The following is a 23529-nucleotide window of genomic DNA, read 5'->3' on the forward strand; positions in this document are numbered from 1 at the left end:
TTTGCTACTATTGGTTCCTTTCAAACAAGCATCTTCCTCATGTTCTAACATGTCCGGCATAACCAGTTCACATTTTTGCCTCAAGGATAGATCTTCCAAAAGTCAAGGCGAAGCAACAAAATAATCAAGGACTAGAGATGTGCTGAACTCAAGTGATTTTTCTGATTCAGACAGTGTGTACTAAAAATGCACTATCTAATTAGTTTCTTCACTTCTCAGTCAGCAATGGGAAACCAATAAGGCTGCCAATTTATGGTAATAAAATGTGAGGCTGGATGAACACAGCAGGCCAAGCAGCATCTCAGGAGCACAAAAGCTGACGTTTCGGGCCTAGACCCTTCATCAGAGAGGGGGATGGGGGGAGGGAACTGGAATAAATAGGGAGAGAGGGGGAGGCGGACCGAAGATGGAGAGTAAAGAAGATAGGTGGAGAAGGTGTGGGTGGGGAGGTAGGGAGGGGATAGGTCAGTCCAGGGAAGACGGACAGGTCAAGGAGGTGGGATGAGGTTAGTAGGTAGCTGGGGGTGCGGCTTGGGGTGGGAGGAAGGGATGGGTGAGAGGAAGAACCGGTTAGGGAGGCAGAGACAGGTTGGACTGGTTTTGGGATGCAGTGGGTGGGGGGGAAGAGCTGGGCTGGTTGTGTGGTGCAGTGGGGGGAGGGGATGAACTGGGCTGGTTTAGGGATGCAGTGGGGGAAGGGGAGATTTTGAAACTGGTGAAGTCCACATTGATACCATATGGCTGCAGGGTTCCCAGGCGGAATATGAGTTGCTGTTCCTGCAACCTTCGGGTGGCATCATTGTGGCAGTGCAGGAGGCCCATGATGGACATGTCATCAAGAGAATGGGAGGGGGAGTGGAAATGGTTTGCGACTGGGAGGTGCAGTTGTTTGTTGCGAACTGAGCGGAGGTGTTCTGCAAAGCGGTCCCCAAGCCTCCGCTTGGTTTCCCCAATGTAGAGAAAGCCGCACCGGGTACAGTGGATGCAGTATACCACATTGGCAGATGTGCAGGTGAACCTCTGCTTAATGTGGCTGCCAATTTATGTTTGTTATAACATTTTTAACTGAATAAAACATTTCATAGGACCATTAAAAGTTAATCAGGGCATATTATGGCAGATGGCCAATGGCCAAAGTCTTGTTTCAAGAAACAGGATTCAAGAGGAAAAAGACAGTAAAGTGGAGGGATTTTGAAAGGAAATTCTTAACAGCTTTAAGCCTCGACAGCTAAAGGTGGGATCACCAGTGTTGGAGTAATACAAGCTGCCAGAATTAGGGGAGCACTGATATATCTTTGGAAGAGATTACAAGAATTGTGACAGATAATGGGAACTGCAGATGCTGGAGAATCCAAGATAACAAAGTGTGGAGCTGGATGAACTCAGCAGGCCAAGCAGCATCTTAGGAGCACAAAAGCTTACATTTCGGGCCTCTTATGAAGGGTCCAGGCTCGAAACGTCAGCTTTTATGTCCCTATGATGCTGCTTGGCCTGCTGAGTTCATCCAGCTCCACACAGCGTTAACAAGGATAATGAGGACATGGGAAATTTGAAAACAAAAATGAGAACAAGGGTGATTGGTGAACTAGACAATAACAACTTGTTGCTATTTCCACTTTCATGTGAGAATAGTTGGCTATGCTATCTCTAGTTTTCCGTCAGGAATTAAACGTGAAGAAGCATTAGTGAAATATACTTGTGCAAATTCGTTAGTTGCTTCAAACAATCCTTTCCATAATGTACTTGCATAAAGCCAGGACCTCCCTCTGATTAGTTAGCGTCTGTGTTAATCATTGCGCAATGCGCGGTGACGTCACCAGGGCGGGTCTTTGGCCCTGGCGGGCGGGGAAGGCGCTAAACGTGCCGTAAATTGTGAGGTTTTGTAAGTCAGAGGGAAGCGCCGTAAAGCAGTGTGGGGGTTGGTTTGACGACGCGTTTTGTTTGAGAGCTATGGACGAGGATATCCTGACCACCCTCAAGATCCTAATCATCGGCGAGAGCGGCGTCGGCAAGTCCAGGTGAGGTGGTGCCGAGTTCCCTGCTGGTTCGACCCGGTGGTTCTCGGACCCCGTCTTCCGGAGCTGAACTGTAGGCCCCAGCTTTCCTGACGCAGCACATCAGCGTCCAGTATCCCGGCCCATTGGTGTGTAAATGTCACCTCTTCAGGTGCTTCATTTCAACAATAGTATTCTGTTTCTGCAGCTGATGTAACATTGAAGCTATCATGCACAATCCATAACGATGATAGTCTTCGTATCTCCTAAACTCTAGACTTGACCCCAACCTCCCAATCTGAAACTATCCCAGTCTTTGTCACAACATTAAACCCGAACACAATATTGGCAGTTCATATCTTGACATATCTGCACATTCTAACCCCTTGACCCTAATCTACCCCTATCCTAGCATGACAGTGACAATCCTCATATCTCTAAAAACTCCTTAGCTCATGTTTCTAATTCTAGCCACTTAAAATGCAACACGACAAACCCCCTAGCCCCATAATCTTAATGTACTGCAACCTGAAATCTATATTGTCGATTTTATTCACTACACACAATGTCACGGAATGGCTGAAGGCATTGGAAACTGCAAAGGCTATGGCCCCTGACAAGATTCTGGCAGTTGTCATGAAAATGGGCTCCAGATTGCTGCACTCCATCCAAACTGTTCTGGTAAACTACAACAAATGCATCCACCTGACAATGTGGAATATTTCTGGTTATGCCCTGTAACTCCAATAGAGTCATAGAGTTATATAGCATGGAAACAGACCCTTTGATCCAACTTAGCCATGCCAGCCTAATCTGATCTTGTACCATTTGCCAGCATTTGGCCTATGCCCCTGTTAAACCCTTCTGTTCATTCATGTATTCAAGTGCCTTTTAAGTCTTGCAATTGCATCAGTCTCCACCATTACCTCTGTCAGCTTATTCCATACAAATACCACCTTCTGTGGAAAAACTTTCCCCTCTCACCTTAAATCTATGCCCTCTAGTTTTGGACTCCTCCACCTTGGGAAGAAAAAAGGATTTTGGCTGTTCAGCCTATCCGTACTACTCATGATTTTATCAACCTCTCTAAGGTCACCTCTCAGCCTCTGACACTCTAGGGAAGAAAGCCCCGGCTTATTCAGCCTCTCCCTACTTGCTTACAACGTGCAATCCTGGCAACATCCATACAAATCTATTTTGAGCCCTACCAGTTTTAATAACAACTTCCCTATAGCAGGAAGACTGTAACTGAACCCAGCATTCTAAAAGTACAGTCTGATGAATCAATTTTCCACTTTTCTAATAAAAACTTCATTCAGGTTGGCTCTTTGTAGAGCATTGCAACAAAACCAAATGTAAAATGAGTAACAGAAAATTATTAAAATTAGATTTAATGTTGTCTCCAGCGATGATGATGTGTTTCAGGCCCTTTGGAGACCACTGGCACGTAAATTGTTCTAATGACACTGTGTGCTCTCTCTCAATGGGCACCTAAGCACAGATAGTACCCAACTGTCTGCCCCTCTAATATTGTTATATGACTCATGCTATAGCCTGCTGTTTGGACCTGTTGATGGCCATTTTGTCCAGTCCATTGAGGAGGTCCCTCTGTGCAGAATGCCCATTGATTAGGAGTGAGGGGCTAAGGTGCAGTCAATCATTGAACAGGCCATTAAGAGCCATTAATACCTTTTCCTGGAGGCCACAAAAACTGTGTGGCTAGGCACCCAGTGAACTTCCTTAACTTCCCATAGCGTGGGACTACTGTACACAACATTCTCCATCTTGGGTTCCTGATTGAATATGAAACGACCCCTTTAGAGGGTGTTCCACTGGCAAGCTTCACCACCAGTAGGTAAAATATTATGCCAAGGTGTACCTAAACGAGAGACAAAGATGAGGAAGCGGAGAGTGTGCAGCAGCAGTCCATTCAGGAAACCCCCTCTTTGCTGTTTTGAAAGACATGAAGCGTTTTCCTGAGATTGTGTGACATCACATACTGTGGGAGGATTGGTATCCAGGGGTAGAGTCATGTTCTCGAGAGATCACTGTCAGTTCATCTGTAAGTTCATGGCAATACCTGAGTCACTTCCACTCCCTGTGTATTCTTGGTTAAGTAGTATAGTCAGGACTATCTGGATGACTCTTGTAATGTACTGGGTGTTAACTGACATCCTAACAGCCAGTTATGCTGATGACATCTAGTCCACTGCTTTGTCTCCTAGGCTGGTTAAACCTGCATTTCAAGCTCCCTCCTCTACCAACTGCTAAAAACTTTGGAGCAACCCACACCTAAGCAGTGGCTTCCTTGTGAAGTTGCCGGTCCCTGAAGGTGATGACCATGTCCCAAACCTTAATCTGGTCCAAAAAGAAGTCAGGCGATTCTCAGTAGACAGTCCAAGGACTTTAGATTTAGGAACAGCATGTCGTTGTTGAGCCCATGTACCTGACAGAAGATATCTTCTATTGGGGCAGACTGCTTTGGAAGATCAAGATCAAGATGTTGCTGTGGGGCCTGAAGGTGGAAAGTTGCTGTCTGGATGCAGAGGTGCACGAACATCTGACCCTACCCTGCACAGTCCCCCTCCCCCCCCCCCCCCCCCCCCCAAAAAAAAAATGCAGGGCACTCAGTACCTCAGCAGTGACCAAGTGTTGCTTTTTGTCCCAGTCTGTGTTTATGACATATTTGAGGGGAAGGACCAAAATGAGTAGCTGCTGCCAGTACCGTGGCAGCAATCATTTGTTTTATGACCAGCACTCTATCCATAAGACATCGGAACAAAAATTAGGCCATTCGGCCCGTCGCATCTTCTCTGCCATTCAGTCATGGCTGATAAGTTTTTCAACCCTGTTCTCCCACTTTCTCCCCGTAACCCTTGATCCCCTTGATAAGCAAGAACTTAACTATCTCAGTCTTAAATGTACTCTGACCTGGCCTTCACAGCCTTCTGTGGCAGTGAATTCCATAGATTCGCCACTGTATGGCTGAAGAAGTTTCTCTTTATCTCTGTTCTAAAAGCGCTTTCCTTTACTTTAAAGCTGTGTCCTCGGATCCTAGTTTCTCTTACCAATGGAAGCATCTTCCCAACGTCTACTCTGTCCAGGCCATTCACTATTCTGTAAGTTTCAATTAGATCTCTTCTTCTTCCCCCCCCACCCCAAAAAAAAACACCAATGAGTACAGTCCCAGAGTCCTCAAATATTCCTCATATGTTAAGCTTTCTATTCCTGGGACCATTCTCGTGAACCTCCTCTGAACCTGCTCAAGGGCCAGTACATCCTTCCTGAGATATTGGGCCCAGAAATGTACACAGTACTCCACATGTGGCATGACCAGAGTCTTACAAAGCCTCAGTAGTACATCCCTGCTTTTATATTCAAGTCGTCTCAAAATAAATGCCAACCTTGCATTTGCCTTCCTGACTACTGATTCAACCTGTAAGTTTACCTTGAGAGAATCGTGGACTAGAACTCCCAAGTCTCTTTGCACTTCAGACTTCTGAATTTTTTCCCCGTTTAGAAAATGGTCATTGCTTTTATTCTACTTACCAAAGTGCATGACCTCACACTTTCCCACATTGTACTCCATTTGCCATTATAAGACAACATGTTGAGCTGTCCTGCCAGCATTCTAAGCAAGTTAGTTCTCAGATATTGAAACTGCCCAACAAGACATGGACATTTGCGTTTGGGCTGAGAAGTGACATTTCATCCAAGTTCTAGGCAATATAACTATTTTCCTTTGCATTCAATTACATCACTAAATTCCCCATTAACAATATCTTAGGATTAGAAATTGGACCAGCTGCGTATGTGATTAAGTCGTCTTTATTCCTGCATTGAACTGGTGGTAGGAGCTCCATGCTTTGACTGTCTTCCATAGGTGCATCTAGGAATTTTGAATTCAATGTTTATGTAATTGAACCTTTTGATTTTTTAGCTATTAGGACAAATGCTCCACCCCCATTGGTGGACAAACACAAGCCATTGTTCCAATAATTGAATCTTACATTTGACTGGAGTACATAAGATCTAACTAATTCTGTACAGAGCAAATGAGAGCAGTTTTGGTATTTCAAGTATGCTTTGAAAGAGAGAGACAAATTTTACTTGTAGAGCACAAAATGCTGGAGAAACCCAGCCAGCCTGATCTGCAAAGACAAGTGGTGTTAACATTTCAAGTCCAATATGAATCTCTTCAGAACTGACGAGAAAGATGGATAAGTGATGTGTCTCTCTTTTTCTCACTTTCTCTCCGCTTTCTCTCTCTCTTTCCACACCCCCCACCCCCCCACACACACTCTCACTCACTCAACTTGCGCGCTTGCGCTCTCGTCACACTGTGGCTCTGGTCCTTTCGTGTTTGTGCTCTCACTCCCTTTCAGCATATCCCCAGATTGCTTGAGAGGACAGAATGTATTCCGTGCTGCATCATCCACAACACTGGAGTAGACGGTTTCAAGGTTCATAGTCATTTGAGGGCACAAAAATTTCAACTCAGCCATAAATGGTTGGCCCGTTACCCTGACACTCTAAACCTGTGTTCTTCATTGCCCAGGCAGGGCAAACATCCTCTTAAGTTTACCCTGCACCATCTGCCCCATCACAATCTTGTATGCATTTTAATGAGATCACCTATCATTCATTAAAACATCGGAGCACAGGCCCAATTTATTCATTCTCATTTATTCAGCTTCTCATGCCGGGAGTCAATCTATTCAATATTCAGTGTCCTGCCTCCAGTGCAAATACAGCAAACGTTTTACTAACTGACACCTGTGGGATCAGGAGTGTGTGTACAGTTGATCAATATTCCGGATAATCAAGTGGTCCACGTTAATCCACGTAAAAACACACATTAAGTATTCGAAACATAATGCAGGTGTATACAGTATCACTGTTATACTTTATTTACAACATAAATAATGCAACTTTGGCTTAAACGAAACTTACTGGAAGAGAGTCTTCTCACTTAAATACTCAACTGACTATGTATATATCGCAGTAGATTGCGATATTTGAGGAGAAATTGACTCAATTTTGAGTCAATGGTTGATATTATGTTTGGCTGCTCAATTGAACAACAAATGCACTTAAATTGAGGAAAATAAATTTTAAAAACCAGAGAATAATGTAGCAAATTTCATGATATTTGAGGTGTATAATTTTTGCCGGTTTACCGAGAATGCTAGTTCATCAGGTGCCAGTTAAAACAAAGTTTGCTACTTATCCTTTAAGTATAGAAACCAGAATGACAGAATGCGTCAGGTTTGTTTTCACCAATACTGATGCAACTGTGGCAGGGCTTGAATTCTGACAAAGAGTCACCACACTTGAAATTGTATCAGTGATAATGGGAACTGCAGATGCTGGAGAATCCAAGATAACAAAGTGTGGAGCTGGATGAACACAGCAGGCCAAGCAGCATCTCAGGAGCACAAAAGCTGACGTTTTGGGCCTAGACCCTTCATCAGAGAGGGGGATGAGGAGAGGGAACTGGAATAAATAGGGAGAGAGCAGGAGGCGGAACGAAGATGGAGAGAAAAGAAGGTAGGTGGAGAAGAGAATATAGGTGGGTAGGTAGGGAGGGGATAGGTCAGTCCGGGGAAGACTGACAGGTCAAGGAGGTGGGATGAGGTTAGTAGGTAGGAAATGGAGCTGCAGCTTGAGGTGAGAGGAAGGGATGGGTGAGAGGAAGAACAGGTTAGGGAGGCAGAGACAGGCTGGGCTGGTTTTGGGATGCAGTGGGAGGAGCGGAAGAGCTGGGCTGGTTGTGAGATGCAGTGGGGGGAGGGGAAGAACTGGGTTGGTTTTGGGATGCAGTGGTGGAAGGGGAGATTTTGAAGCTTGTGAAGTCCACATTGATACCATTGGGCTGCAAGGTTCCCAAGTGCAATATGAGTTGCTGTTCTTGCAACCTTCATTGTGGTACTGCACGAGGCCCATGATGGACATGTCGTCTGAGGAATGGGAGGGGGAGTTAAAATGGTTCGCAACTGGGAGGTGCAGTTGTTTGTTGCGAACCGAGCGGAGGTGTTCTGCAAAGCGGTCCCCAAGCCTCCGCTTGGTTTCCCCCATGTAGAGGAAGCCACACTGGTACAATGGATACAATATACCACATTGGCAGATGTGGAGGTGAACATCTGCTTGACATGGAAGGTCATCTTGCGGCCTGGGATGGGGGTGAGGTAGGAGGTGTGGGGGCAGGTGTAGCACTTCTTGCGGTTGCGGGGAAGGTGCCGGGTGTGGTGGGGTTGGAGGGGAGTGTGGAGCGGACAAGGGAGTTGTGGAGAGAGTGGCCTCTCCAGAAAGCGGACAAGGGTGGGGATGGAAAAATGTCTTGGGTGGTGGGGTCAGATTGTAGATGGCGGAAGTGTCGGAGGATGATGCATTGTATCCGGAGGTTGGTGGGGTGGTATGTGTGAATGAGGGGGATCCTCTGGGGGCGGTTGTGGCAGGGGCGGGGTGTGAGGGATGTGCTGCGGGAGACGCGGTCAAGGGCGTTCTCGACCACTGCGGGGGGGAAAGTTGCGGTCCTTGAAGAACGTGGACATCTGGGATGTGCGGGAGTGAAATGCCTCATTCTGGGAGCAGATGCGGCGGAGGCAGAGGAATTGGGAATAGGGGATGGAATTTTTGCAGGAGGATGGGTGGGAGGAGGTGTATTCTAGGTAGCCGTGGGAGTCAGTGGGCTTGAAATGGACATCAGTTTCTAGCTGGTTACCGGAGATGGAGACTGAGAGGTCCAGGAAGGTGAGATATGTGTTGGAGATGGCCCAGGTGAACTTGAGGTTGGGGTGGAAGGTGATGGTGAAGTGGATGAACTGTTCGAGCTCCTCTGGGTGAAGTGGATGAACTGTTACCTGCATGGGCCCAAGCTATGCCTGTCTCTTTGTAGGTTAGGTGGAACAGTCCCTCTTCCGCACCTGCACAGGCTCCAAACCCCAACTCTTCCTCCGTTACATTGATGACTGTATCGGCACTGCCACTTGCTCCCCAGAGGAGCTCGAACAGTTCCCTGTCCCCTCCCTACCTCCTCACCTGTACTCTCCTCTCTACTTATCATCTTTTCTCTCCATCTTCGGTCCGCCTCCCCCTCTCTCCCTATTTATTCCAGTTCCCTCTCCCCATCCCCTCTCTGATGAAGGGCCTAGGCCCTTCATCAGTCAGCTTTTGTGCTCCTGAGATACTGCTTGGCTTGCTGTGTTCATCCCGCTCCACACTTTGTTACCACACTTGAAATGTTGATTCTGCTTCCTGTCCACAGGTGCTAAGGGGAGGCGATGGCCCAGTGATATTATTGCTGCACTGATAACCAGAGACCCAGACAATGTTCTGGGCACCCAGGTTTGAATCCTCCATGGCAAATGGTGAAATTTCAATTCCATAAATATCTGGAATTAAGGGTCTAATGATGATCACGAATCCATTGTCAATGATTTAAAAAAAACCATCTAGTTCACTCATGTCCTTTAGGTAAGCAAACTGCCATCCTTACCTGATCTGGCCTATGTGTGACTCCAGATCCAGAGAGGTGTGGTTCGGCAATTAGGGATGGGAATAAATGCTGCCTCACCAACTATGCCCTCATCCTGTGAATGAATAAGAAAAATGCTGCCAAAAATGGGTTTTCTCCAGCTGCTCTGATTTCCTCCCACAGTCCAGAAGTATGCAGGCTAAGCGGTTTGGCAATGCTAAATTGCCTGTAGTGTCCAGGGATGTGCAGATTAGATCGGTTATTGGGGGATGTCTGGGTGGGATGTGCTGTGGGTCAGTGTGAGCTTGTTGGGCTGAAGGACCTGTTTTCACACTATAGGGATTCTATGATTCTATGTTTCTAATTTATAACTGCTGAGTTTCTCCAGCATTTCCCATTTATGTTTGTAGTCAGACTTATTATACTCTGGGTGGCTTAGAATAAATGCTTTAGTGTGTCATCATATCACTATTTTTGTTACAATTATGAAGAAAAAATGTTCCTGTTAAATCCTAGCAATTATATTAATAAAATTACTTTTTATTTAAAAAAAACAGGGAAAAGGTTAACTTTTGAAAGCTTTGTTTTTGAAGCCTTTGTAAAATCTTGAGTTTGGCTTGTCTTGTGATTGACAATTCCTTTAATATTTTCAGTTTGCTACTACGGTTCACAGATGATACCTTTGACCCAGAACTTGCTGCAACAATTGGTAAGTTTCACCCTTAGTTGATTAATGATGATACTGTTTTTTGTGAATTAAAGTTTCGAAATCATTTTGTATGGAGAAAGTATTTGAGGTCTTATAGAAAGCCAGTGCTGTTTAATGAATTTGCTCAGATCATCTTTAACTTATTGGTAAAATGTGAATGAATCCATCTTGTAATTAAGATGATAGCTGCAAGGCATATAGCATTTTATTGTATAATTATTTCCAATTTCTTGCTGTTTCTGTCACACTGATCTAGCTGCAGTCAGTACTGAAGGAATGAAATACTTCTCCACTTTCAGCGCACCGTGAAAGTTCTAGAGCTTAAAGAGAGTTCAGAATAATGCTCCAACTATATACGAGACTGAAGAAAACACTCTCCCTTGAGTATATTTCCTGAACTGGCCTTTTTTTAGAATTTCACTGATGCCAAGGAAAAATATTCAGTTAATGATTAGCCTGGTCATGTGGACAACAGACCACTGAAAACTGTATTGATGGTTGAAATATATAATAGAATTCTACAGCATAGAAGAAGGCCATTCAGCACATGTGCCTGTGCCAGTTTATGAACTATTCCATTTGAGTTTCTTTGCTTTTAACAAAAAAAGATCCCTATTTCTCCAACCTGTCAACCTGAAGGCCCTCGTCCCTGGTGCTGCTTTTAACCCTCTAAGTCCTAGATGTTTTTCCCAAAAGTATGCTGTTCAGAATTACGCATGATACTACAGCTGAGGCATAATGTATAAATGGCTAGCATAGCTTTGTTACATTTTTATTCTTTGCCTCAAACTTTATTTTCACAAAGGAGAAAGAGTGGCATATTAATTTACTGGATAATTCAGTTTTCTAACTTCTGCGGTACTAATCTTGGCTTAAAATCATCATCAATCTGCTAGGCTGAAGTTCTCCCATGAGCTTCACCCGTCACAGCTTTTGATTCAGAGATAATGGGAACTGCAGATGCTGGACAATCGGAGATAACAAAATGTGGAGCTGGATGAGCACAGCAGGCCAAGCAACGTCTTAAGAGCACAAAAGCTGACGTTTTGGGCCCAGACCCTTCATCAGAAAAAGCACTTCAACAGTGGTGACAGATTGGAAACTTCTGGATTTGTACCTTGCTATCATGTTGCAGTATTATTTGGTCAAGTGGTATTGGTATGGATAGGATTTGAGAAGTATGCAGGATGAATCGAAAGCTGTGATAACAAAGTGTGGAGCTGGATGAACACAGCAGGCCAAGTATCACCTTAGGAGCACAAAAGCTGACATTTCGGGCCTAGACCCTTCCTTTTCCTATACCGTCTCACTCTTAAAAAGAGTGTACAGTCTATTTTCAGTTACGCTGCACGTTGCTACATCTCTCATCTTCAAAACCTACAATTTCACGTTGATCTTCCCTCCCCTCCTCTCAGTTCCCGTTTAGCATCCTTTTTCTTCCCTTATCTGTTTTGTAAATCTCCTTTTGTGAAACACTTAAGTTCATGTTATTGTCATATGGAGTCACATTTACTCTCCTTTGAAAATGAGCTAAGTGCCTTGAAACTAACAGCTCAGCTCATACCAAGGCGGGTAGGTGAATCAATGAACTTCTAAGTGCAACAGATCTATTGCAACCCTATCTGCAACTTTGACCCAGACTGAAGGAATTAATTTCCCTCTGTAGACATAGTAGGTGAAAAAGTCTGCAGCTTCATCCCACCTCTGAGCATAGAGTTTGAGGTTTACTTTAAATAACTTTGGCAATGAAAGACAAACTGTCAACCTCATTCAGACAATTGCTGATATGCTAAGCCAAAAAATATAGTTATACAGTTGAAAGAGTCTTCTAATTTGTATTTGAAATGCATCAAGCAGAATCAGTTATTTTAACCTTTCTTATCTAACCTAGGAATGTTTAATATTGAAATGTTCCATCATAGTTCATTTCCAATTACTGGCATCCCAGATTACTTGAGCACAACGATGCAGTGATCTTTATTAAATATGATAAATTTACTGAACTGTGTTTAATGCATTTTTAAAAAAATATTTGTTCTAAGGCTCTGGAGAGTCCATGCTAAACAGCCTTAAATTGTCCATTCCTAGTTTCCCATGTTGCATTTGGAGTTAACCATACTATGTAAGTCTGTAGTCACAGACAGTATTATGTTTCTTTCTACATGTGAATCTATTGTAAACTTTCAAGGAAGAGATGGATAGAGCTCTTAAGGATAGTGGAATCAAGGGTTATGGGGATAAAGCAGGAACAGGATACTGATTGTGGATGATCAGCCATGATCATAATGAATGGTAGTGCTGGCTCGAAGGGTCGAATGGCTTACTCCTCCACCTATTGTCTATTATTATAATCTGTCAATTTTCATGACATTTTTCTATTCACCATCCTATTCCTCAAATTACCACGTTTATTGAAATTAATTTCACAAATTGCCATGGTGGAAGAACATTCATGACCTATAGGTAGTTAATTTGGAATCATAAATACCATGTTGCTGCATCTAGCCAATAATGTAATTATCTGAAGAACTTTTTTAAAAACTGGCTGTGTTACTGAAATGCTTGAGGACTTGTCATTGTTCTCATCCAGTTCTTTCGGCAGGCAGAATGTGTTTTACTAATCAGTTTTGTATTCAAAGCATTGAATATCAGTTTTCATAGTTTGTGGAGATGATCCAATTGCAAATACACAGCTTTGAGAAGGAAATAATTTATGAAGAGAAATTTGTCAATTAATTTCTTGTGACTTTTTTTTAAATTTTGAGAAAAATGTCATTGTTATTTTAGTTCTTTCAGTGAATTTGGGCATTGCTGGCCAGGCCAGCATTTATTATTGATGCTAAATGCTCACAGTGCAATTAAGAGTTGACCACATTGCAGTGGAACAGGAGTCGTACCTGGGCCACAGAAGAATGGTAGATTTCCTTCCTTCAAGGACAAATGTATTCTTGTACAGTCGACTGTGGTGATTGCCATTAGACTGCATTTTTTATTGGATTCAAACTTGCTACCGTGGGATTCAAGCCCCAGAATTCATGCCAATGTTTTGAACTTAGGATTATTAGACCAGTGATATTACCACTATGTCAACCCTCCCCTAACTTTTAGTGCAACTTTCTTTTGAGGGCTATAATACTGTAGCTCGCATTTGAGTAGTAAATAGTCTTTAATGACAGATGAATCAGTGAATAGAAAACGTTTTGCTTTGTCAGATGTACCTTGTGCAGTTTCTTAACTATTCTTAGGCGATACGTTCCATCCCAAAAGCTTTGTGTTTACAAAGAATTACATAGAATATACATCATGAAAACAGGCTTCTTGGCGCAATTCTATTCTGCATTTAAACCCCTGGTGAATCACTGCCCATTTCTGGCCTCCCAGCATATCTAGCTATTCCCTTTTTTATTGTCATTTGGTTTCCTTTCTAAAATATCTAAACTATTTGCATCAAGTACTTCCTGTGATGATAGGTTAGAATTTGGAGCCTTTCTCAGAGTAAATAATTTGTTCCTTATTTTTCAGTTTCATTTATTAGCAACTATATTGTATTTATGGTTCCTAGTTATGATTCTGCAATAAATGGAAACATTTGCTCCACGTGCACCCTATCCAAACCATTTATGACCCTATTATGTCATATTTAAATCTTCTCTTCACAAAAGGAAACAATCCAACTTTTCTGGATAACAATAGACACGCAATTCTGGTATCATCTTTGTAGATGTTTTCTGCATTAACTCCTGCTGTTTTATGCCGTGTTTATAGTGTAGAGTCCAGAATATGCATTGTACTTGAAGTGCAGTCTGACCAGAGTTCTTTATAACTTTGACATCATAGTTTTTGCTTAAACAGGCTAGGGATTTTTTCTAACATTACTGATTACTTAATTTGTATATCTACACCCCGAGTCCCTTTACCCTTCTACTCCATTCAACTTTTTAATTGCTAAATTGTAGATAATGTTTCTGTTATTCCCGCCAGAGCTCATGACTTTAATTTATCTGCGTTAAATTTGATTTGCTACTTAACTGCGCAGTCTGTGTATTTTCTTATGTTATTTTATACTCCCCAGTGCTATCATCTGCAAATTTTGATATCGAGCTACTTGTTAAGAATTCAAAATCGTGGATGTAAACTTGTGCACAGCCATTTCTATTTATTTATTTGTTCTATTAATTCACATGGTGGAATTTGAGTCCTTGATCCAAAAGCATTAACCTAGACCTCTGGATTACTAATCCAGTCACGTCACAATGTTACACTTCCCCCTGTAGTAGATTTCTAGGTTGAACTTTATTTTTAAAACAATGCATTTGGAAATTGAGCTAAACCGAAAGGTCTGCCCACTTGGATTGTAACAGACCCAAGAGTAGTTGAGATGACCATTAAGCACAATTTTCAACTCTGAATGAATTACTGACTGCTGTGAATCAGATTATTGTTGTACAGATGATTTTCACATTTGCCCTTGACAATTAATTGCATTGTTTTACATTGAATTAGTGTAACGCCTAGGCTGTCATGGTGCCCTGATGTGGGCATGCATGTCTTTAGTTACTAACTATGCAGTCAAAAATAACTATTAAGTCTTGGCTTCTTCTGCTTTGCGCGTTTTTATTTCCATGAGCATCTGATTGGACTCATTGTAGCCTTCTCAAAAAGACTTATTGACGGGCAATAAATGATGATGTTGCCAGTGAATCCACATCTATGAAAAAATTCAGAGAACTATTCAATTTTTTTAAATTCCTTCAGCCTTCATGGAGATATTGCTTTTTCTCCCATTATGATTAACATTTATTTTGTTATTTATAAGATCATTTATTAATTCTCTTAATTGTCTTTGCTAGCCTTCCTCTCCTTTGTCAATCTTTCAGATTCATTTTTTTGTTTCTCTCTAAAACTTTACTTGATTTTGTCATTATTAAATTTATTATCAAATTTGGTATACGCTTAGAAGTGTCAATTTTTGTTCATAAGGACCTTCAGATTTTCGAGGCAAGTTTGCTGTTGGTCCATGTACATGTGGCCTGACATTTGTTCATGCGATGTGGGCATTGCTGTCTAGGTCAGCATTTATTACCCAAGGGACAGTTAAGAATCATTCCCATTGCTGTGAGTCTGGAGTTATGTATGGGCCATACCAGGAAATCTAACATTCTTACCTTCCCGAAAGATCATAGTAAGCCAGGTTACTTACTGTGACCTAATTCTTCAATAACTTGAAGCTCAGTTTTAATTCTTTCCATCTCTAAACTTCAAAGGCAATTTTTGTTCCCACTACTTGTACTTTTCTGGCATCCAAATCTGCATCTTGAGTTTATGATAATGAGGTGATCTTGGAGCATGAATGCCTGTTCATTTGTATCTGAAAAATCTGTTTCCGATAATTTGGATGCAAAATTGTTCTCAAACCTGAAAAAATTCCTCTCTACAATCTGAGACTTGGGACTCTGCTCCCCCATGCAACTGGATCCTCAACTTCTCTGACCAATAGACCACCATCAGTAAGCATAGGCACCAGCACTTACTCCACAATAATCCTCAACACTGGTGCCCCTCAAGGCTGCATATTCAGCCCCTTACTATACTCCTTTTACACTCACGATGGTATTGCTAAATTTAGCTCTAACTCCATTTACAAATTTGTTGATGACACCACCACACTGGTTCGGATCTTAAGCATCGATGAGTGAGACTGCAGGGAAGAGGCATAGCGTAAAGACAATAATCGCTCCCTGAATGTGAGCTAAACAAAGAAGCTGGTCATCGACTTCAGGAAGTGGAGTGGAAGACATGGTCCCATCTATATATTTGCAATAGTGCTGAGGTGGGGGTGGTGGAGAATTTCGAGTTCCAAGGAGTAAATATCACCAACAATCTGTCCTGGTCCAAACACCTTGACACAACAGTCCAGAAAGTACAACAACACCTGTACTTCCTCAAATGCTAAAGAAATTCGGCATATCCACAATGACTCTTACCAATTTTTACAGAAGTGCCATAGAAATCATCCTATCCAGATGCATGACTGCTTGGTATGGAAACTGCTGTGCCCACGAGACCACAAGAAATTAGAGTTATGAATGCCCAATCGGTCGAGCAACCCAACTATTGACTCTCAATACTTCCCACTGCTTTGGGAAAGCAGCCAACATAATTGAAGACCCTTCTTACCCTGGTTATACTCTCTTTCACCCTCTTCCATTGAGTAGAAGATACAGAAGTTTGAAAATATGTACCAATTGATTGAAAAACAGCTTCTTCCCTGCTGTTATTAGATTTTTGAATAGACCTCTCATGAATTAGAGTTCATCTTTCTCTGCAGCTTCTCTGTAGCTATAGCACTGTGTTCTGCATTCTGTTCTATTGCCATGTTGTACTAACGCAATGTATAATTTGCCTGGATAGCGTGCAAAACTATTTTCCACAAAGTGCAAAGAAAGGGTTTTCTCAGCATCTTGATCCTAAGTATTGAGAAAACTAAAGCCATTGCCTTTGGTTCCTTGCTATAAACTCCTTTTCCTGTCATAGATTTTGCACCTTTCTCTGCTTGTTTCCACTTTTTTATTATTACTCTATACCTGTTCTGCCTCCTGCTGTAAAAGCTCTAATCTATACCTCTGAGATAATGGAAACTGCAGATGCTGGAGAATCCGAGATAACAAAGTGTAGAGCTGGCTGAACACAGCAGGCCAAGCAGCATCTTAGGAGCACAAAAGCTGATGTTTCGGGCCTAGACCCTTCAGAAAGTCTGATGAGGCCCAAAACATTGACTTTTGTGCTCCTAAGATGCTGCTTGGCCTTCTGTGTTCGTCCAGCTCTACACTTTGTAACCTATACCTTTACTGCTTGAGGACCTGATTGTTCTAGTGTTGCTGCCTGTATCCTAACTCCTACCAAGATCAATTTGTTCATGATCCGTATGCTTATAATTTTCCATTGACTAAAGTTTAAATAATGCCCCAATTTTAAAACTCTACTTCTATACGATTTCATATGTTTGGCTGTAAGACACTGGGATTGATCATGATATATACTGAGTGATACATGATAGATATTAATTTCAGAATTAAGATAAATTATTTATACTTTTTTTTGCAGGTGTTGACTTCAAAGTGAAAACGATTGCAGTTGATGGAAATAAAGCAAAACTTGCAATATGGGTGAGTCAAAACAAATTAAAAAGAGATGCCTTCAGTTAGCACTTTGACTACACATTAACCCAGTTTGAAGTTCTGAAGGAGGAATCTCAGTCCTGGATTAAAATTATGCCATATAATTGTATAGACTTGTCCATAAAGGCAGCAGCATTGCTGCAAATTAATTTTCAGTGCCAACAGTTCTGTCCTAAAAATGCTGCAGTTCCTGGTTTCAGTCTGTTTGTTAATGCGATGAATGTATTCTGGTAACTTTATTTTCTTTTTAAGCTGCTTGACTTCTAACAAATCAATTATGCAATATTTGTAATTCATTTAACACAGTCCTATTTTGTTCGTTATTTATCTTCAGTTGATTCAAGGCAGTGCTTTGAAATTTCGCTTACTACTGTACCTGCTTCAAAAAGCAACACTAGCGGCAGCGTTTTCCGTTTCTTTCTGATTTGACTTTAAACATAGTTTAGGCTTAACATAGTGAGAGATTTATGCATACAGTGACTACTTGCAGCAACATTATAATGACAAAGTGCTAGAGAAACTTGCATCTGGCCGTATCTTTGGAGAGAGAAATAGAGGTAATGTTTTGAGAGCAATGAATTTTTCGCAATGGTTTGGTCTGTCGGACTCGAAGAATCGTATCAGACTGGGGATATTAATACTGTGTCTTGCTGCACAGATCTTGCCAGGCCTGCTCAGTTTCTCGTGCACTTTCTATTTTTTATTTCAGATCTTCAGCATTCACAGTACTTCATTTATTATTATGAAAATAAAAACATACTATGGTAGAACTAAAGCAACATGAGAAACTACAAGTGAAAATATCTAATGTCTTTTATTATCAAGCAGGACAGTTAGAGTATAGCCACCAAAGGTGCATCATTGAATGGGTTAAAAATATAGGCAGGTACAATTTCAGAATGCGAAAGGCATCCAGCACTCCAGATCTAAGTATTATGTCAACTCTGGAACTCATCACACTCTTGTCTGTTGTAAATGTTCTATTTAATTTGAAAAGAAAGCGTGAACTTCCAATGCATCTATAGATAGAAGTGCAACTCTGCCAAGATAGGCCAAGGAGAGAGAAATTTCAGAAAGTATTAGCTGACGTCTTAGCTGAAAAATCCATTCCAAATGAGCCTTGGACACCAGAAGGTGAGTGCATATCTCTTCAAAATGATGTTGTACAATTGCAAGGGATGTCTCTGGTATAAAGAAAAGAAATAATGGTGATGTGTTCAAAGCTCATGAAGCTGAATTAGTTCCCATGATGAAGGGAAATATTTTGTGAAACTCCCCAAAAGTGATACTTAGCTAGTTTTTGGCAGCATTCAGCTCTGTGTTCTCTGTTGTGGTTCAGTTGGTGGCTCTTTTCCCACTAGGTCAGAAGAACTGTCAAACGGAGGTATAAATTGCTAGAGAGAGGAAACCAAAGTAATGCCGGAGTCAGTCATATAGTGGGAAACATAATTACAGTTCTGAACCAGGACTTAAATGCAACATGCAACTGATATTACATTCAGCTGAAATGGAGAAATAGTGGTATTGTCACTGGATGAGTAATCCAAAGGCCCTATTCTGGGAGAATGCTTTCAGACCGGTGGAACCTGAATTAAGTTATAACTCTGGAATTGAAATCTAGAGTCAGTGATCATGGCAAGACAGTTATCTATTGTTGTAAGACTCGTTTGGTTGACTAATTCCTTTTTAGGGAAGGAAACCTGCCATTCTTACTTGGACTAGCCTTCATGTGACTCTAGAACCGTAGCAATGTGATTGACTCTTGACTGCTTTCTGAAAGGGGCTAACAAGTTCAAAAGCTGCCTTTTCTGGTGATGCTCACATGCCATGAAAGACTGGAGAATTACACACACACTTGTTGGAGATACTGCCCTCCAAGTCAGACTTTAAATCAGAATCCCAGTTGACCCTCCACTTGACATAAAAGGTAAAATGGCACTGTTTCAAGGAAAGCAGGTGAGGTATTTTAGTGTCCAGGCCAATTTTTAACCCTGAATCAGATCACAAGAGCCGATGATCTGATTGTTAGTACATTGCTTCTTGTAGAAGCTTGCTGTGTGCAAATCTTTTGCGTTGCTGCAGTAACCACGCACTTGGAAATACTTTATTGGCTGTGAAACTACTGGGACTTGCTGCCATTATGAAAGGTGGTGTGTAAAATCAACTCTTTTTTTTTTGTTTTTATGTAGATTTGGTTAACTTTTGAAGATATTGATCTCTCTATTCAGTTCAATCTGAGCTGTCTGTGTTGATGACTAACATCCTAAGTTTGTCCTCAGTGCAGTAACTAATTTTGAGATCTTGTTTTTCACTTTATAACCTAACTCTGGAGCTGAGACATAGTAAGAACTGCCAATGCTGGAGTCAGATAAATGTGGAGCTGGAGGAACACAGCAGGCCAGGCAGCATCAGAGGAACAGAAAAACTGATGCTTTGGGTCAGGACTCTTCAGAAATAGGGGAGGGGGAAGGGGGCTCTGAAATAGAGGGAGGCGGGATGGAGCTGGGGAAGATAGGTGGGATGGTGATACGCGAGTGCAGGTAGGCAGTGGTGGGGATTGATCAATGAGGTGGGAGGAGCGAGTAGGCGGGAGAGATGATGGACAAGTCAGGGAGGTGGGGATGAGAGGGATGGTTGGTCGTGAGATGAGGCTGGGGGTGGGGAGATTTTGAAACTGGTAAAGTCCGTGCTGAGACTATTGGGTTGTAGGCTCCCAAGACAGAATGTGAGGTGCTGTTCCTCCAGTTTCCGGGTGATGTGACACTGGAGAAGGCCTGGGATGGACATGTACAGGAAGTGGGAGGGGGGTTGAAGTGGTTCACGACAGGAAGGTGTTGTCATTTGTCATGAAACGAGTGCAGGCGCTCGACAAAGCAGTCTACTTTCTTTACAGGTGACTATATTACATTAATGACCCCTAGTTCTGGTCTCTGTCTGCAATTGGAATTATTATCTCTATGTCATTGTTTTAAAGATCTTCTACCAAGATATCCCTCAGTCATGTCTTTCAAGTCGCAACAGAGTCATAGGATAAAATTGTTTCCTCTCACTCGTGCTCATTTGGTGGCAACGAGAGATTTTAATTAAGCATGCGGGTGGCCTTAGGAGATCCTGCAGCCTTTCCTTCTCACTCATCAGTGTCTGCTTAGGCTTCACGAGATGAAGTCCTTAATGTTGACCCAGCAATACATGGGAAGCTCACAATGCAGGGAACGTATTTTCCTGGGAAGGGGGAGACTTTGTTCAAAAGAATTTGGTTCCTAATTGAGGGAACTGGCATCAGGAATGGTGGTGTATACTGACAGCTGTCACCCTGACCGTGCTACTTTCACCATGACCCTCACCTCAATTCCTTGATCCGGGAGCTTTGTTGGATGTAGTCGTTGGCACCAACTATTAAAACCATAGCCTAAACGTTGGTGAGCTGGAGTCCGGACACTTATTTTTGTAGTACAGAGTTTTATTTCAACTTGCATAAAAAAAATTCCAATAATGTTGATTGTTTGTTCACCGTGTCAATGTCCAGTCAAGTTCTCACCACTTAATTAACACACAGTTATATGCTCCTAGTTTCACTTGGTTTTTGGCATCACTGTCAAACTCTAGTAAATAATAACACCAACCACTGCCTTCCTAATGACGCTGCTGAATGCCAAGAGCTGCCAGCCTCTCATGCCTGACAGCTGCCGGGTGGCATTTCTGCCTCTGGAGTTCTTCATCCCGTAGAACACTTGCCATTAACCTGTTGAATGCCTGAGTGGCAAAGGTTGGGGTGGGCCTTCCCCAAACAAAGGTGATGAGAGGGTCTACCTGACCAATGGATCCCTTTTGCCACCGTAAGATTCTTCCCCCAATTGACTAACCAGAAATAGCTTACAGATAAGAATGCACTATAATAGCATTATTGTACTCCATATCTTACATGCCACAATTATGTGGATTTTTGTGGTCAGTTGTCAAGCTCCTCATTGACCTCGAACAAAGTTTACAAATTTGATACCAAATCAGAGGTGTCTTAGTGTGCAGCAGCAGGAATAAACAGCTAATCAAATCTGAAATACTGTTTCAAAGCAAGGTACAAAGTTAGAAATACTTAAAATCCTTAATTTTTGATAGAACTTTAATGTAGCAAAATAAATATAAGCTCTGTTAAGGTAGAGTTAAAGTAAAAGTAGAGACTTTTCAAAAGGGTTTTTTATTTAAAATGTCAGTTTTGTTAACCATGGTAGATATTTCCACAAATAAGAAATTAGGTTTTAAGAGTCAGTAAGACATTGGTAATAATGGAGGACAGTTTGTTGAACAAGTTGTAACTTATTCCATGATTTTCAGAACTAGATTCACAATTTAGAATCAATTTTTTTTGTCAGTCCATGATTGTAAGGTAATTAGCAGAGCCTGGTAATCTCCATGCCACACCCCATGGGAGAACATAGATTTAGTTATTGAAAACACCTGAAAGTTCTGTTCATGTCAGTGGAATAGTGGAGTAGACCTCAGTCATTCACTGAATCCATTCTGATTTCACTGTGGTAATGTTTGAGTAGTTGTTTACTATTTATAAACTCAAGCAACTTGATCGTTTTTTAGTGAGCCTCTTTTCTGATTGTTGCCTCTGATCCTTCCAATTTGTATTCTTTACTTTGTATCTGCTATTATCTTTTGCAATTTATTTTTTAATTCTTAACACTAAATAATAAATAAGTAGAATGAATAATTATAAATGGACTTGGGGATTGCCCTTTTGAAAATAAAATTTAGGACTATTCAAGAAGGGGAGATCCTGACTGACCAACCACCATGAGTTTGATGGATGCTGCTATTGCTACTCCAGCTAGGGGTCAAAAAAATGCAAGTGCTGCTATTTTGGATCACTATTTTCACGTACCTCGGCCAGTTCAGGAGCACATACTTACAATAAACTATGGGGAATATTTCTGGATCCGGGGCTTGCCCGGTCTGCTTTAAGTCTTTGGACTTTGTCCAGTGAAAAAAAATCAAAGAGCATCAATCAGCATTTTTTCAAATTACTTAACAATAATAATTTATGACTATTGTAGCACCTGATATAGATTAGCTGAGATCAAAATCGAATTACTAAAATTCCAGAGAGATTGCCTTGGATTTAGAAGTAGATTGATCTTCATAATAGTGCATCAGGGAAGTCGCCCAACTCATTTTTTACACTGTATCTGCTAGAAAATATTTTGCCTTGTCTGTGTGTTCGTAACAATCAATATTGTGAACCGAATGAATACCCTGTATGATCAGGAGAGTATCACTTCATTTGAGCCTTGAATTCAGTAATATGAACTCTTGATGACTCCAGCTGTTTGAGTCCTTTCCTCCAGAATTTTTCAGGAGGCCAAGGCTTTCAATTTCTTTCTGGAGATGTAATATTGTCTCTAACAACTACCTTGGCTCCTTCTCATGAGAGAATTGGCAAAAGTCCCTTCTTGTGGTTATTCTCCAAGAACATGGCAATTTGATTTGTAACGTGAAACAAGAATCTGGTCATCCAACAGGGAGCTATTGAATCATGACTTAAGTTCTCTGGCAGAACACCTATGGAAAGGGTAAAGGGCACAGTGTTCTATCTCACAGTTGACCCAGTTTCGCATCTTTGATAATGACAAACTAGGGAATGTGGATATATTGGGACTGGGGAGTTGTTGATTCAGAAACATGAGTTAGAACAGAGTCAAAAATCAGGGTTGTCAGATTGTACACATACATCATAAGTGCAAGACTTGCATCTGGGCAGCTGTGTTAAAGGTCGTGTACTTTTTGCAAATATTGCATGCACACAGTTTAGTAAATGATTCACTGCAGGATTGAGAATGCTGTAAAATGTCTTGCAAGTATATGGTTTAATGCCAGAAAAGAAAAGATCTCTGCTAAAAATTTAATGTTTGAACATAACTACTAGCAACTCGATTGATCAGCTTCTCTTATAGCAGAAGCCCTATTCAGACAGTTCCGTTCCAGAGGCTTGCTTATCATAAGCCATGGAGAAATGTTCTGAATTATGAACAGTAACCCCAACATGTATTTACAATTGACAAATAGTGACATTGACAAGATCTAAAATAATGCAGGAAGTGCTATTAGAAACTGAAGTTAACTGCACATTCTTTGTGTGTTTGTCCAGTTTTTTTTTGGTGCATTTAA

General features: G+C 41.6%; 1 protein-coding gene across 2 annotated transcripts in view; it reads left to right on the forward strand.

Annotated features, from left to right (window-relative positions):
* The first annotated feature begins 1831 nt into the window (after nt 1-1831).
* The window catches only part of rab18a (RAB18A, member RAS oncogene family), a 41425-nt gene continuing 19727 nt past the window's right edge, over nt 1832-23529 (forward strand). Inside the window, exons 1-3 of one of the 2 annotated variants that reach the window (XM_048561069.2) lie at nt 1832-2018; nt 10125-10180; nt 17285-17346. In XM_048561069.2, the coding sequence (XP_048417026.1) occupies nt 1951-2018; nt 10125-10180; nt 17285-17346 (186 nt within the window). In that variant the 5' untranslated portion in view covers nt 1832-1950. The remainder of the gene's footprint in view (nt 2019-10124; nt 10181-17284; nt 17347-23529) is intronic. The other variant, XM_048561059.2, reaches the window with a different exon arrangement.

Source organism: Stegostoma tigrinum, chromosome 2 (assembly GCF_030684315.1).
Source record: "Stegostoma tigrinum isolate sSteTig4 chromosome 2, sSteTig4.hap1, whole genome shotgun sequence".
Lineage (NCBI taxonomy): Eukaryota > Metazoa > Chordata > Chondrichthyes > Orectolobiformes > Stegostomatidae > Stegostoma > Stegostoma tigrinum.